Source organism: Solea senegalensis, linkage group LG14, assembly GCF_019176455.1.
Source record: "Solea senegalensis isolate Sse05_10M linkage group LG14, IFAPA_SoseM_1, whole genome shotgun sequence".
NCBI classification, from domain to species: Eukaryota; Metazoa; Chordata; class Actinopteri; order Pleuronectiformes; family Soleidae; genus Solea; species Solea senegalensis.
Genome location: NC_058034.1, coordinates 12480678 through 12496742, shown reverse-complemented (window position 1 = coordinate 12496742; position 16065 = coordinate 12480678). Strand labels below are relative to the sequence as shown.

General features: G+C 39.6%; 1 protein-coding gene across 4 annotated transcripts in view; it reads right to left on the bottom strand.

The window, feature by feature from the left end:
- The window catches only part of lrp8 (low density lipoprotein receptor-related protein 8, apolipoprotein e receptor), a 158365-nt gene that overhangs the window by 51059 nt on the left and 91241 nt on the right, over nucleotides 1-16065 (bottom strand). For all 4 annotated transcript variants that reach the window (XM_044044077.1, XM_044044078.1, XM_044044075.1 and 1 more), the window contains exon 4: nucleotides 9066-9194. In XM_044044077.1, coding sequence (XP_043900012.1) covers nucleotides 9066-9194 — 129 coding nt within the window. The remainder of the gene's footprint in view (nucleotides 1-9065; nucleotides 9195-16065) is intronic.

The following is a 16065-nucleotide window of genomic DNA, read 5'->3' as shown; positions in this document are numbered from 1 at the left end:
ATGCCATCTGATTGGCTTACACGAGGGGAAAGACTATGTGAGGACTACGGACACACACACACAAGGATGGTACAGTGAATATAAAATGATTTTTCAATAGCTCAATCACGGTGCCATCTGACAGCGGCTAAGACTTGAATATTAACAGCAGTCACACAGTGTATGTGCAGGTGGTGTGTGATGGATGTCCTGGTGTGCATTAACGTAAACTGTGGACGATGTGGCAATTCATATTTCACAAGATTTAAGCCATTAAATGTCAAATGTGACACGGCCATCACTTCATATCAGGAGCTCCCCCTCCTGGGCCACACCCACACAAAAAGCATCTGTCTAGAGAATAATTGCATTGACTCAGATAATTATCAGGTGGTAAATCTATGAACACACATCACTGTCATTATAGTGTGATGATTAACCCTATCTTTTATCGTGGCTGCCACACAAGACAATTACCATTTTAGATGGACTTTTTCACGTGTTCGCCACGGCTCTACACGGTTTGATTGGGTTCTCATTACAGTATGCACAACACACACACACAAAACTAGTGACTTTTAAAGCAGTTATTTTCAGTCTAACTGAGTCATTAGAATCAGTTAATTAAAAAGATTTGTTCAGTACTTCCTGCATGACCGGAGCGCAGACTCCGTCTGATACAGTCACTGAATACAGCGGCATGGTTTTTCTACTCCTCTGCTATATGATGAGATATAAGCAGGGCCGGCCTTTATGGGGCCCTAAGCTGAATTTGATTTGGGACCCCCTTCAAATCACCTAGGAGTCACCTGTGCTTGACTATTATTGATAGGAATGTAACATTATTAATTGCATTCATTATATTATAACTGTATAATAGCATATAACTTACGATAAACACTATTTAGATACTGTATATGAATGTATCTACATTGACTATTGAATATCTAGATTTCTTTAAGATGTTGAAATGTTTTTCTTTCCACACGCTATTGGGGCCCCAAGCAGCCGATTAGTTCATGTGTGCCTTGGACTCTGGATATTAGACATTCCCTTGCTAAATGTTGGAGATTGTTGAGTCTTTTTAACTGATCTACAGTTTGGCATCGTTTGGTTTGATTCTTGTGACTCTTCCTGTGACGGCACACTAAGCATCGGCTCAGCTCGCTTGGAACTTTGGTCTTTAATTTCTTTTGTTTGGGTCAAAACTTTACAACAATTACTCAACTTGGTTGAACTAGACATAGATTGTTAAGAAATAAATAAATAACTTAAGTCTAAAATGAACGTTATGTTGAGATTAGTTAGGGGGATATGTTCATCCTTTGCGCACACGGCGACTGTTAACTCAGAAAAGAATTGTCTAGAACATTTTATGAAAGTTTACTATGGGCAAAATTTAAAACAAAAACAAAGTAAGTGTGTTAAAAAAAACAAAAAAAAACAGGCCAGACAAGGATTTAGGAACAAGAATGGTGGATCTACATTAGAACAAACAGATCCTTCTCTCTCTCTCTGACTACCGCTCTCCAACACCTCCGCCACACTGTGTTTTCCTGCAGGTTTCCCCCCCAAGGCTTTCGAAGAAAACTGACCGTGCTCGCATCTGAAGTCAGTGCACTTGCCTCTGGCTGCACAGTGAGTGTACTTTGTGTGCTGGCACTCGATTACATTACACCTACGCACACAGTGAGATCAGTCAAAGGATTATAAATGACGGGGAACGTAATGGGGAAGAAACTCTAAGACAACAGACTACCAATCTCTGCCTGTGTAGTCACCTTTTTACTAGTAGAAGCGTGGGTGAGGCAAGATAAAAGAGGGGAAGAAACACACTACAACCACAACAGAACACACAAATGTTAACACACACTCTTATACACATGGTATTTTTTTTTATGTGGGTGGACTCTTGTTGGTCCTTTTTTGATCTGTTATCAAATAATGGAATATACTGGAGGTCACAATTACAGTAGCCTCCAGCAAAATGAACTAAAAACTTTATGTATCGAGGGCGGACGCCTGATGATGTGCCTGATGTTTTATAGGTGTGTGGGAATTACAGTTCATCACACTGTGTTCACGGTTTCATTCATGTCGACTGCCCTTGAGCTGACTGATAAACTCCTTTCATCACATACAAACACTTTATTTACCTGGTCTGGGACCTTTCTGTGTGAAGTTTGCATGTTCTCCCCATGTCTGTGTGGGTTTCCTCCGGGCTCTCCGGTTTCCTCCCACCATCAAAACATGTTACAAACATGTTACAATGTTGGGCACATTCGGTCAGGTCGGTGGCGTGCTAAGTCGCAGCGACTCTGATCAACCCTCGTAACCTTTCATTTGTGCAATACCGTTGTATGAAGAAAATAAAGATGCTTTCCTCCTTCCTTCTGAAAGCCAACATGTGGTTATTACGGTAATTTCACTCGCGCTGTCGCAGGAAGCTGGAGAATCAGTGTCTTTGTCGCCAGAGAGGAGAGAGATGGAAAAACACCTGTACATAGTGTTCATTTTTTGGCCCTTTTTTGCACATTGAGAAACACAGACTAGTAAAATAGTTTCCAGTTCCCAGTTTCATTCTGTTCCACTTTCAAATTTAACACGCAAGATCTGTTGTTTATTTACAACTGCAGTGTTTTTCTAAATAAATTGTATTGTTTTTCTTCATTTTAAATGGTAAAAAATGGGTTTTCAACATGCATTAAATTGTAAATAACTGTCAGATATTGGTTATCTAGCACAACACGTTATCCAGGCAATGTTTTACCCTAGAATGGCAAGGAACCACACATGTTAACTTCCTTGATCTAGATTTTCCACATGAGAATGTAATGTTTTTTTTTTAAAAATATATCACAAAAGTAGTGCCCTGCAATAACACTTAAGGGTTGAAATTTTGAATTTCCAAGTATTTCAATATTCAGGTCATACCTGACCCCAACCTTGACCTAGAACACAAATCCTCCGAAATGTGGTTCTGTCTCATTAGGACACACACACACACACACACACACACACACACACACACACACACACACACACACACACACACACACACACACACACACACACACACACACACACACACACACACACACACACACACACACACACACACACACACACACACGGGGGCATCAGTCCAGCAGCAGCAGTCTGTTGTAATGTAATGTAACAGCACATGCTGATGTGAAAGGAGCAACAGGTCCCCAGACTCTGCAGAAGCCTCCCTGACTACAAGAGTCTGACTTGTCAGACTCTTGTAAAAAAACAAAAAAACAAGAGTGGGTCCAAGCAAAACAAGTAAAAACAAAGACTCTTTTTGACCGATCACATGGACGCTTTCAGTCTATTCCAGGACCAAGTTTGACATCAAATTTAAAGGATGTTGAAATTGAAAGAGTCTATGAAACAAAGGTTTTTGGAGTCATTATAGAACTGTTGGAAACCACACATAGAGCACATTAAATGTAAATTCTCCAAATCTAATCTAAGGATTTATTGAATCAAAACTGCCTTTGGACTCGTAACATCATGTCATGATGTGCCGACATTTGGGAGAAATACTTAAAAAACAAACTTAGATCCTATAACTGAACTTCAGAAAAAGAGCAATTAGAATAATAAATAAGGTTGGAATCCACTATTCAGTTATTCTTGGGGGTTAAGTTATGGAATGAACTCATGGATGAATTGAAATTGTGTAAAACACTTTTACGGTTCAATCTTTTTTAAAAAAATAATTACAACTTACAATGTGAATTGACAGTTCAGTATTATAATTTTCTAGGATTTCCTTGGATTGTACAGAATAGACACAAAGAAAAAGCCTTTCGCTTCAGCCTATTTGTTTTTCCGTAAATGGCACATTTGTGTTAAATGATCTTTAACGTTTACTTTTTACATGAATGGAACCGAAATAAAAATATTCATTCAAAGAATGTTTTTAAAGGCGCTAAGCAACATTTGGCAGGGTTTATGGGAGAAATGAATATATTACCCATACATATAATTGCTTAAGTGTATAAACACGTTTAAAATATAAAAGTTTTCTTAGCCTTACCTAAAAGCCATTTTTCCTTTTTTTTCAGCTTCTTTCTTCTCCAACACAAACATGACAAATGTAATGTATGGGGAAATGAATTCCCCATACATTACAGTCAATTTAGTTCTCATTGCCAAACGTGACACACATAATATTTGCTTCCATAAACAGGCGCACGCGACGCCTCCGTTTACACAGTCCAATTTGTGTGAATTAAAAGTTGATTGGCGTCGGGCAGGTACACGATCCTGCCCGACGATCACCACAGAACGCCACAGGAAATCATTCCTGCCTGTGGCCATTAAGCTGTACAATTCCTCTATATGATAAATAGGCTTATACTTCCTCTGTATATATTGTTAATATGGGGGGAGGGGGAAGTACAAGTTGTGAAGTATATTCTGGAAATGTTGTAACTCTGTAAATTTATTCTTATTTTAATAGTATTTTTAACTCTGTAAATTTATTCTTATTTTAATAGTATTCTTTAATTTTGTAATTTTAATCTTATGTTTACTCCTACTTCTTCCTATAGTTTGTAATTTTGTAATTTCCAAAAAAATTGCTGTTACAACATTCGTTACCTTTGTACACTGGAGCGCTGTGACGAAAGAATTTCCCGCAAGGGATTAATAAAGTATTTTCTATTCTATTCTATTCTATTCTATCCACTTTAATTGCTTTGTTTTAAATCTTCACGTGAGGAAGACAGACAACAGAGACGCCATCCTTCATGAAAAACACCAAACCCACACACCCTGCAGCATGCGCACACACATGTCGAGTTGTGGATGTGTGCCTGAATAAACATTTACGTAGATTAAAAACTCACAAACTTTCTCGGGAGGCCTGCTCTCACTATAATAAAGAACATCTCTTCCTGCATCCATGTCTTATCCAACACTCGGATTATGCTCAATTAGCATCTCTAATTAACGCGTCGCTGTATTCCAGTTTTTGCTGCCGCGGGAGGGGGATGGATGACAGTGACCAGGAGGAGTTTGAAAAAACATAATTTGTAAAATTAAGGCGACAAAATGTGTAGTACAAACTTCTTCCGCTGCCACTTGAACATAAAGTATTTGCTCTTTATGAAAACATCCATCAACATGTCAACACTATATTTATTCCGTTCTAGTAACTTTTTGTTGTTTATTTTCTAAAACAAAGTAAAAAAAAAAACTATCAGCTACTATCTGACGCCTTTGGCACACAGTGCTCTGTAATCTGCACTCATTTGTTTTTTTTATATCTATTCCTGAGACACGAGGAATCAATTTTCCAACAGTAATAAATGTAACAGCGCCGGCCCGATTAGGTTTTATGCTGCATATACTGAGAGTTAGTAGAATTTTTTCCTGTATATACCTCCTCTGTTTAGATACATGGGGGGAAGAAATTAGATTAGGATGCCTGATATACTGTACATCTCATTTATAAATGTTTGTTTTGCTCTGCCTCGTTGTTTCACTTCCACCGTTGTGCTTTGTCAACCCAAATAAGGTGATTTTTAGAATGATTCTTGTTTATTTTCATTAGCGATGCAATGGATCTGGTGTCATTGTTATATTCGATAAAGAAAACGTTTTCCTTTTTGGCTAATGGAATAAACGGAAGAAAGAAAAACATGAAACACAGCCTATTATGATATAATAACAGCTAAAATGATATAGTACACAAAAAGTGACAGGTGTTTTGATGCTATTTTGCTGCTTGCAACTTTGTGTTGACGTTGAGAAATATTTCCAAAGTGAGTGAAAAGTTTGATTTATCTGGTTTTGCAGGCAGCACGGGCTCAATCGCTGACCTGTAGTAAGAATGAATGGATGAACAAACGAATGAATGGATGAATAAACAAATCTGCCTTCTTTAATATAGCAATACGCTATCACTTTGATGTAAATGCATCCAGGGTTGAAGTGAGACTTCCACATGTAAATTCAAATAACCCTTCTTCTATTCACCTAATGAACTTTATGGAATTAGATTTGTGTCAATATTTTCAAACAACACCGAGCAGACAAAATACAAATAAATGCAAATAAAATATCAATTTAATCATTCAAAAAAATTGTACTTTATTTGTTTGAAAATACACTAAGGGGCGGGACTTAGGAAGTAGTCAGAGGCTGGGAGTCGCTGTCCGTTTTCCTCGGTGACATCCGACAAAATAATTGTAAGTAACTAACGTTTGTTGTCTGTCGGAGTTCCAGACGGACGGCGACTCCTGTGACAACTTCCGCTCCATTGAGCCATTGCTTCAAAACTCAGTAGCCAATCATCAGGCAGCTTCCTAAGGCCCCGCCTATAGAATCGCAAATAAAAAAACACGGCGCAAAAAACAAATCGGGGAGCGCAAACGCAAATGAGTCGGAGCGAACTAAATTCCAATTATTGCAAACAAACCCCCCCCTGATATTTTCAAAAGATTAAATCAATACTTTATTTTATTTTGTGGTTGATTTTTGATTGCTAAATTCAAGTGTTGCCTGCGCTTGCTTCGTGAAAAGTGTTGTTTGAGAATATTGACACAAATCTAATTCCACAGAACGTCTTAATATTCATTACTATCATCCTTATACGTCACTATAACAGCAGCGCACGCACGTGTCTCGGACAAGAAATCAATTACCATTAAGAGCTCTGAGAAGTTTTGCAAAGCACCTTATTTTCACCAGGGACAAAGGCTCAGAGAGATGAACGGCGATGTACAGAACACACGGTCACTGATAACAGCGCGTGCGTGCCATAACGCGCTGAAAAGTGAATTAAAAAGTACAGGTGCCTGCGAGGGGCAAAAAAAAGAGCAGTGTTTCTTTTCAGATTATACGTCAAGAGCCCAGCTAAGGTTACATGACAAAAATCAACAGTGACTGCTGCTTTCATTCAGCCCCGACCACAAACTCCCTAATGTGATCAGTCTGTGTACAAAGAAACAATTCACAGACAGAGAGAAGATAAATGATGAGGTGAAGAGACACAGAGGGGGGAAAACTCTCTCAGAGAAAGAAACGACAAGAAGTAAAGACATAAGATCTCTGCTGCTGCCTGTCAAGAGAACGTCTGATATGTAGAAACACTGAGATAAATGTGCATCCCCCGAGTTTGTGCACGTGAAGTAAAAGATAGAAGTGAAACTTTTGTATTAGTAAATGTGAATTTGTACAGTAGGAGGATGCTGTTGTCCAATTCTGTGGACCTCAAACAATGGATCTTAATTTGAACTCCCTCCACAGTTGTTTAAGCCATGTGATGGACTGGCGACCTGTCCAGGGTCAACCCCGACCTTTTCGCCCCATGTTAGCTAGGACCAAGGTTATTAGAGTTAAACTGAAGTAAAGCCAAATTACAAAAACCTCAAACTCATAACTGTGTCCATAATCACAAATACATGCACTCAGCATGAAATTATAGTGTCACAGTGCTCCAAAATGGGTGCATCACAAACACAAAACGTGTACACAAACAATGTTGTAGTTCTCTCCACGCGAAGAATAACACCAGCTAACTTCACTCTCCCCTTATGCTCAAGTTATCCCTTATAAATGTAACCACCACACTCTGAAACACAAAGGTTTATCACTCCATAAACACATTCTGATTGTTGTTGTTTTCTAACAGAGTGAAGGTTTAATAAAGGGCACATACTGTATGACATGCGATCTATATGCTTCAAACAAATAATGCTGTGTGTGCATGTGTGAGCTGTTGTATATGCATCCGTCACAGGTTTAAAAATCAATAACGCCCGAGGCCAGATGTTTTCACTGATGGAAATCAATGCTCTTTTTTTTTATCACAGCTTTGATGCCATCTGCGAGGACGTGGGATAGAACACGACAAAAGAATAATATACACAAGGCGGTTGTGTACAAACGTGTGCGCGTTTCAAAGCAATGTGAGTGGGTGTTTGTGTGTGTGTGTGTGCGTCTGTGGTTTGTTCATAATGCTATTTTGAAGCTTTTCTACAAAAGGTACACAACAGACCCTGACAGTGAACTGTTACAGAATCTCTGGAACCACAACAGAACGAACACTGCTGTATGGATCTGTTTTGGTTGAAAGGCATCATTTGAACGAAGCTATGTGGCATTTGAAATGTGTGTTAGGGGTTATTTGTGTTACAGTTGTTGCAGAAGAACGACAAGGATGTGCCCACAGAATCCTCATTTATTATATGTGTATATGAACGTGTGGTTTGGGAGTGAAACGTTTTATGGTGACCATGATTTTTCACATCTATAAGCTGGCTCAACTACACCCACACATGATTTATATGACTAATAATATACCTAATCCCAAGATGTGACTCTAACTGAGTGCCAACACAGTCTTTGCACTCTAACAGACTTAACTTTACACCCTCATATGTGCCTTGATTCACAAAAAGCAAAACATGAAAACAAAAAAACAATCCACAAGGAAAAAAAAAGTATATACAGTAAATAGGTGGCTTACCCTCTGTAAAAGACAATTAACACACACTGATTATAAAAACAGCAACAGCAAGCACGGCATTATGAGAAGTATGACCAAAATGAACATATAACAAAAAGAAATAGGTGCACGTAAATAACCAGATCCTTATAAAAATGTAACAAAACACTTCACTTCTTTGAAGGATGTGATCCTGTGTTAAAAAAATAAACCTGATTGTGGAGATCCAGATGACAAACGAAAGAAAGCATATGAAACTAAATCTAGGCTTGCTTGCTTGCTCTACAAATATTATACAACACTTTTGAATTTGAACTTAACTCTCTTATTTCGCCAGTATGTAAAAAGGGAATTGAAAACACGCAGCAACACATGTGCCTACTGAATACTTGATTAACTCATCATTCACTGATTGGAAATGTATTCATCCATCTCGTGCCAAAAAACTTAGACAGGAAGTTTCACACAAAACCTGTGTCATGACTGTCTGACAAGGCGCAATTACTTGAAGAGATTTCATGTCTAATGCAAAAGGCCGTTTTGATTTAACACCACACGGACACGTGAAATACTTAAACAAAAAAAAAGAAGGAGGAATTACCTGCAGCACACTGCTCCTCATCTGCACCGTTTTCACAGTCCCTCTCTCCATCGCATCGCCATGACAACGAAACACATTTGCTGACAGCCCCTCCGCAATCAAACTTCTCTGGCAGACAGGTCTGTCGGCCTGTTGTGAAGGGGAGGAGACAGGAGACGGGGAGGGAGAGAGAGAGAACGCAGATGGCGGAAAGGGGAAAAATGGGTAAAGACGGGGTGGGGGGGAATGGATGAAAGGAAGGATCGAGGAGGGATGGAAAGAGAGCGGGGAGTAATATGAGAAAAGAAATAGGGAGGATGAAAAAGATAGAGAGAAGGGACAGTCAGTCAATGAAACAGTTTGATAACTTAGTTATCTTGTTGCTCAAATCGATTCCTCCTCAAGGGCCTGCAATTAAACTAGACACAGAGTGACAGGGGAACAAAGAAGCAGGAGCAATGCATAAGGCAGACACACACAGTGAAAAAGAAGTGAAACAGTCAGGAAAAGGCACAATACAAGAAAAACAAATTCCATTTTGTGTGTCTAGGCAGTAGTCTTTGCTCTCACAGGAGTCACCACTGTAGATGTTTCCCTGTCTGCAATGTTAATTTGGCACTTTTTAACTAAATTGCTGAATGTCCTTGCTGAAGCAAACCCTAATGAGTTCATCTGGGCTATAAGGACCGGCACCATGAGAACACTTTTGCATCCTCACTGGTTCGATATAAAGTGTATTCAACAATCTGGGGTTAAGTGTCTTGCCTCATCGGGACAAAGACACATTAACATTTTACTGTCTTACTACTAATTAATGAAATGGTTAATTACTTTTTTTTTTATTAAACACAAAGATTTGATTGGCCAATAATGCAAAAATAGAATTCAGGGTAATGCAATATAACAAAACTCAGCAAAAGAATCAATTAAGCTGACAAAATAAAATACTGAAAACATCACTTGTAATTAACCATCACTGAATTGTGCCAGGATAAGCACACAAAGGAAAGAGGGAAATACATTAGAACACTATTTTGACAGTCAATGAACAGTTCCAATTATTTTTCCTGAGCACTCTAATTAAATGAATGTTTCTGATTTCTTTTCTGATGGACGTATAAAATGATTTGTATAAAATAAAATACACGTTTTTCAGTAAAAATGAACACACGCACAGATATCCTTTTAGGGTCTGGACATTGATTCCCATTCATTTTAGACGGCCTACACAAAGCGTTAATAAAGCTTCAAGTCTTAGCCTTCAGAGGTAACAAATACAAGAACACACAGTGTGAAAGTGGTCCCTCTAGGTAAAAGCCCATTACAGCAGAAAAGGCCATTGTTCCTACATGTGTAGCCCCTGGGGTTAGTAGAAGCATGAAAAATACAGCTGTTCAATCCATCAAATTTATACACTGCACACAGCAAACCCCTGCTAACCCCCCGAACCAATACCAGAAAACCACTAGGCAAACACGCACGCTGGTACACATCACATGCAATCTGGCCCCAGATTACGGTGCACGGCTGAGTCATCGTGAAAATCCACCAATTACACATATTTGACCACCAACTAGCTTCTCTACAAACTTGTGTATTACAGACACAGATCAATACTACTGTACCTGTGGGATTTGCACCAGTTCGGTCTCATTCTTTACTTTATTCAGCACATATTTCCTCTTATTCATATTTTAACAGCACCATATAGGTTTCTGTCACTCAAAAAGCTGGACACTGGGAGTTTCTGCCTTGCCTGGAGTTTTTCCTCCAACTGTGTCGTAGAAGATGCCAAGATACTACCTGCACTTTATTTTGCTTCGGAACTGAGCAGGTTGGATGTTTGGCCTGGTGTTGATCCTTTGGAGCACCCCTCTCCCCTTTCCCCTCTCCATCCCTCCCACCACTCTTCCTCCGACTGAATATTAAGCACTTGTGTAAGCATCTTTTCAAAGTGTCTCCACTAAATGAGGTTTCCCTGGGTCTTGAAAGAATAAAGGCCTCCTGCAAATCCCCTTTAAGAGAGTGAATGAGCAAGCACCATATCAGCACAGTCTGCTTATTGCTTCCAAGGGAACTGAATAGACATAAAAAGTGTGTGTGTGTGTGTGTGTCCCTGTACTTGTGTCCAAGATTCACAAAAATGCAGATGTTCTGGTGAAGTGTTGTGTTGTAAATATGAGTGCCAGTGGGAGGTGAGAGTACGCTCATATGAGGACGATGGGTATAGTAAATTGTTTGACATCTATATTCATTTTAAGCAATTTAAATGTAGGCCCTGCACGACACCATTTCATCCCATCTTTCACATCATCCGTTTTATATAAGCATGCATGTTTTTGAGTGGGTCAGCGGAGTCCCAGGGCTGCTGACGGAAACTCAGTCTAACACAAACCACTGCATGGGAGAGTCAAACCACTAACTGTCTGATTGACAGCTGGGTTAAAACAATGTTATTTTTTCTAACTGACCATTAGAGGCCTGTGGGTTGGACTGGAAAACCCACGTACACACTGGAAAACATGCACACTCATGTAGCATAAAGGCCCTTGTTCTGACCGGGTCACAAACTTGGGTCTTTATGCTGCAAAGGCACCAAATACTCTAGCCCAGAGGTCCCCAACTACCGGGCCCACAGAAAGACTGAATAAAAAAATATTTTATCAAAAAGATTATGATATGGTATATCAAAAATGTAGCTAACAAGTTAGCAAAGATGAGTACAAAACAAACGTCTTTGAAGAGCTTATTTGGAAAAGGAAAAAGGCCCAAGGAGGAGACAGAAGAAGAGCATTCGACTTCCAAGAAAAAGAAACCTGCATTTAATTGACAATATCAGGATTCCTTAAAAACTTAAAAAACGGGTTTATCTCTACAGCAGCAAGCCCGCTCGGCATAATATGTAGCAACAAGCTAGCAAACTAGGCTATGAACCCCCAAGAAACAAGCTCAGTGCTCCCAGTATTTTAGCGGGACGGTGAGTTTAGTAGTTTTGAGTTGTTTCTAAACTGGTCGGTGAAAATATTGTTTTCGCCAATCAAATCATACTGCTCTAAGCATGAGGCCCAGCCACCATTATGTGTTAAAGTGATGTTTGTGAAGGTTCTCAGACATCCAGGTCACATCCTCTGTAGTTATAGCTGAAGGCGACTGGACTTGGTATGGTCGCCTGCGGTCTTTCTGTACAGATGTAAGCACCTTCACCTCTTCTGTTGTCAGATTTGAGGGAGGTGCTTTGGCACGAGGCAGGGTGATACTTAAAGTCTTAGATGTTCTGGCTCCGTGTTGGTCAGGCCACTTGTTCCTGATCACTGATTCTGTGATTCTGTGATACCCACTGGGATCTGTTTTCAGGGGAAACTACAAGATTTAGCCCTTTGGACAAAAAGTCCTTTTCAGGTTAGTCAGAACTGAAGAAGTCTCTTGGATGAGAGGTGAAATGTCTTCAAACTTAACTCAAGCAAGACCAGTCCCATTCAGTTAACTACAGAAGAGATGATGTGAGCCCATAGTCAAGACAGTGGAGGAAGTGGAAAAGGACCTATTAATATTTATAATTTTCAACTCATTAAACAAAAAAAATACTTTTTCCAATTTGCTTTTGGATGTGTTTGACAAAAATATTCAACTATCAAAATCAGCCAGCTACAATACATTACACGTCATTTAGCAGACACTTTTATCACAAGGGAATTGAGTACAACCTGCCAGGGGTGGAGTTTAACTTGTTTCCATCCAAATGTGCATGTTGCAGCCAAAGTTTTGCCAGACTTGTAAAAAGGAGTCAGGAGTATTGCTGACATGTGTTTCCAGCAGCAGAGCTGGCGCTGAGGAGCATTGATGGACTTATTGACAGTAAGCTCTGGGCACAGATATTGCTGACGACTGTCATATTCTGAGCCAAGTGCAATATTGGGCTCCTACTGTAGAAAAGTACGCTAAAGTTGCAACTTTTCATAAACATTTAAGTAAGACAAACAGACAGATGAAGATGATGTGTATTTTGTGTGATATTTACTTTTAAGATCAAGGCAGACAGGTGAAATAAAACACAATTGTGCACCCAAATGTTCTCACAAAGACCTATGGCATCACATATGGGTATAAATTCTTTTTCTCTGCCGCCAGACAAAGACATTAAATGAATTCACAAGTCTCTACACTTTTGTAGTGAATGAATGTTTCATGGGCTATAAAACTCCCGTGGCACAGAGACAAACACTGGGGTATTAGCAGCCAGCTAGCTTGCATACTGCCAAGGCCCACAGCAAATAACAGCCAAGGAACTGATGCAATGTTGTCAAGCTCCACTACTTCATGAGCCGCTTGGTGGAGAGTGGGGGGAAAGATGGTGGCTGGTTAAGGAAGCCCCCAGGTGGGCTCATGGATAATCAGATTGTGTAAAAAGGGGTCAACAAAAATTGTGCGGTCAGTGAATACATCCAGAGTTTATCAATATAAAGCAAATTGGACGAATTACAAGGTCAGACCTTAACCCTCAACCTCCATCCATCTCTGTAAAACACATGCAGTGGCAGATTCATTCCACTGACTAAACATATTGTTATTTCACAGCGGGCCTGAGTTAGCAGTAATTTGCCTGTAAGCATGTGCGACTTAACTGAGTAAAGTGGCAGGGGATAACCTGTGTTTTAACCTCACGTTTATGGAATTCTAGTTCTGGAGAACAGGGAAGAAAATAGACACTCATATAGCAGGGTTCTTATAGTGGTTGATGATGCATGAATACATCATTTAACAACCTAAAAAACAGGGAAAACTTACAGCTAAATTCTGCACCACTGTTGCTAAAACGACACTCGTTGAGCAACCTCAGAATCTTATGCATATTGCATTAAAAGAGGGTTGTGTTGTAATGTAAAAAGGAAGCCAACACAAGATGAAATTGAATGGGATCCAGGTCAGGTATTTTTGGAGACATGAATTATGTTTAAATAAGTAAGGACTGGAAAGACTGAAAGTTTCTCTCCAGTGTTGTGCTCGGGAATGTCTAGGCATATCTAAAATGATGGCACTTGATGCACCAAATTCATTTAGCATAACTCCTCCTCAAATTCTTTAATGATATAAAAAACCCTCAGTGTTTTCCATGTTCACTCACAAGGAACTGCACCTGCACCTGCCTCTACACTACTCCCTTTGGTTCGCTACATCGTTGAAATGTCTTTGTCCCGCAAAACACACAGAAATGCAACGGCACCTTATTTAGAGTTTCTAAATATGAGGAAACGAAGTGCAGAAGAAAAGACTGTTACCAATCCTGTCGCTGACACGATTTGACATGTGTACTTCTCAGTACTGAAACTACTGGACTGTGTTTTAAGGCAATTTTCTTTCTAACATTGTTAGTTTTTGGGTCAGAAAACTAATTTGGTGTTCCAAATGAGTTTTCATACTGTAATGTATTGTTTTCAACATACAGTAAGGAGAGATGCAGCTTCATAATTTAAAGACAACAACCAGTAGAGGTACAGACTTCTTGTTATTTGCTTTGCGTGGTCTGCTTAAATGTGTATTATGAGTGGGGTGTAGAGGTGGACTCCTTGTATGCTAATGAACTTTTGATTAACTACCTTCTTAATTTCCCTTCACAAAGAGGGAGGATATTGGAGGATTGTCACTTGGCACCGTGTCCACTCTACAGCTGCCTGTCTCGCTTCTAAACTAGCATCCCAGGTGATTGATTCAGAGGGATCACAGTCACACAGGCTAATGCTAAGATAATTTATTTATTACGGAGGTGTGTATTTGAGGTCATGAGGTGATATAAGTCATGCTGAAGTCACAGTCCGTCACCGTGGGACACAATGTCAAAACAAAGGCAAATGGGAGGAGCACATGTGATAATACGGCACATGACAAATGAGGAGGGACAGAGCTTATGGATGATGTACCCCGTATCTCCTCGCTGAGGATTCCAGTTGGATGAATTCAGAATGCTCAAAGGCACGTCAAATTCCCCTGCACAGAGAGCAGAGCGCTGATTGATGAAGTACTTTGCTTTTTATGCAAACACCTGAGAATCATGTCTCACATTACGTGAGTGAAAAATGACTTCGCTCCGCGTAGATTATTGATTTGCTCCTCGTGTTATCCAGAGCAAAGCAAAATACACGAGGCCATTAATAGTTCCGCTAAACTATGCACAGACACTTTCTTTTTCCGGTGTGACATATGTTAATGGTTGTCCGTGTGATCGGCTGACGGCCCGTCCAGGTTCCACCCAATTTTTCACATAATGTCGGATCCAATTGGCTCCAGCTTCACCCTCCATCAAGGATAAGCAGGAAATAATTAATTCATGAATCTTCATTTTAGAATAACGAATGTGACAATATATTGCATGTAATAATTTATATGAGTAACACAGAATAAAAAAAAAAGAACATTTATCAATAAATTCTAAACTAACAGGGAGTCCATAACAGCTGATTGTGTGTAAAATGGGATAATTAAAGTCAAATTCCAGCCATGAGGTAGTTCCATAAAGTTGCTAAGTGCCTACTTGAGAACACTAAACTTTTATCACTTGGCGACTCTGTGTAGTAAAAACAGGTCAAACGCTCGCGTGTGGGCCATACGCACCCATGTAGCACATCATCCAATAAGTTTTCTAACAAAATAATCACACATTTTTAGTAATTTTATGTCTGAGTTTAATATAAACCAGACAATAATATGCCTCGGTTACGTTGATTTACTTGGTTTCACTGACATCAGCTCAAAGAAGATGATATAGAAGGAAGATATATCGACATTGCGAGACAGAGACAGCATTGTATCGGGGGAAAGCGGGAAAAGGAAAATGGATTGAGTTGCAGGTGGTCACCTATTGGTCACAGAACGGAAAATGTCAATGAGAGGACAAATTGAGACCGAGACAATTAAAGGTAGACACCCCAAGGAACACTTAATGAAACTGGGGTTTCACGCAACAGACATACAATGCTCATTTGAGCACCTGCTCATTCACATCTGACTGAGACCAACTCAACAACAT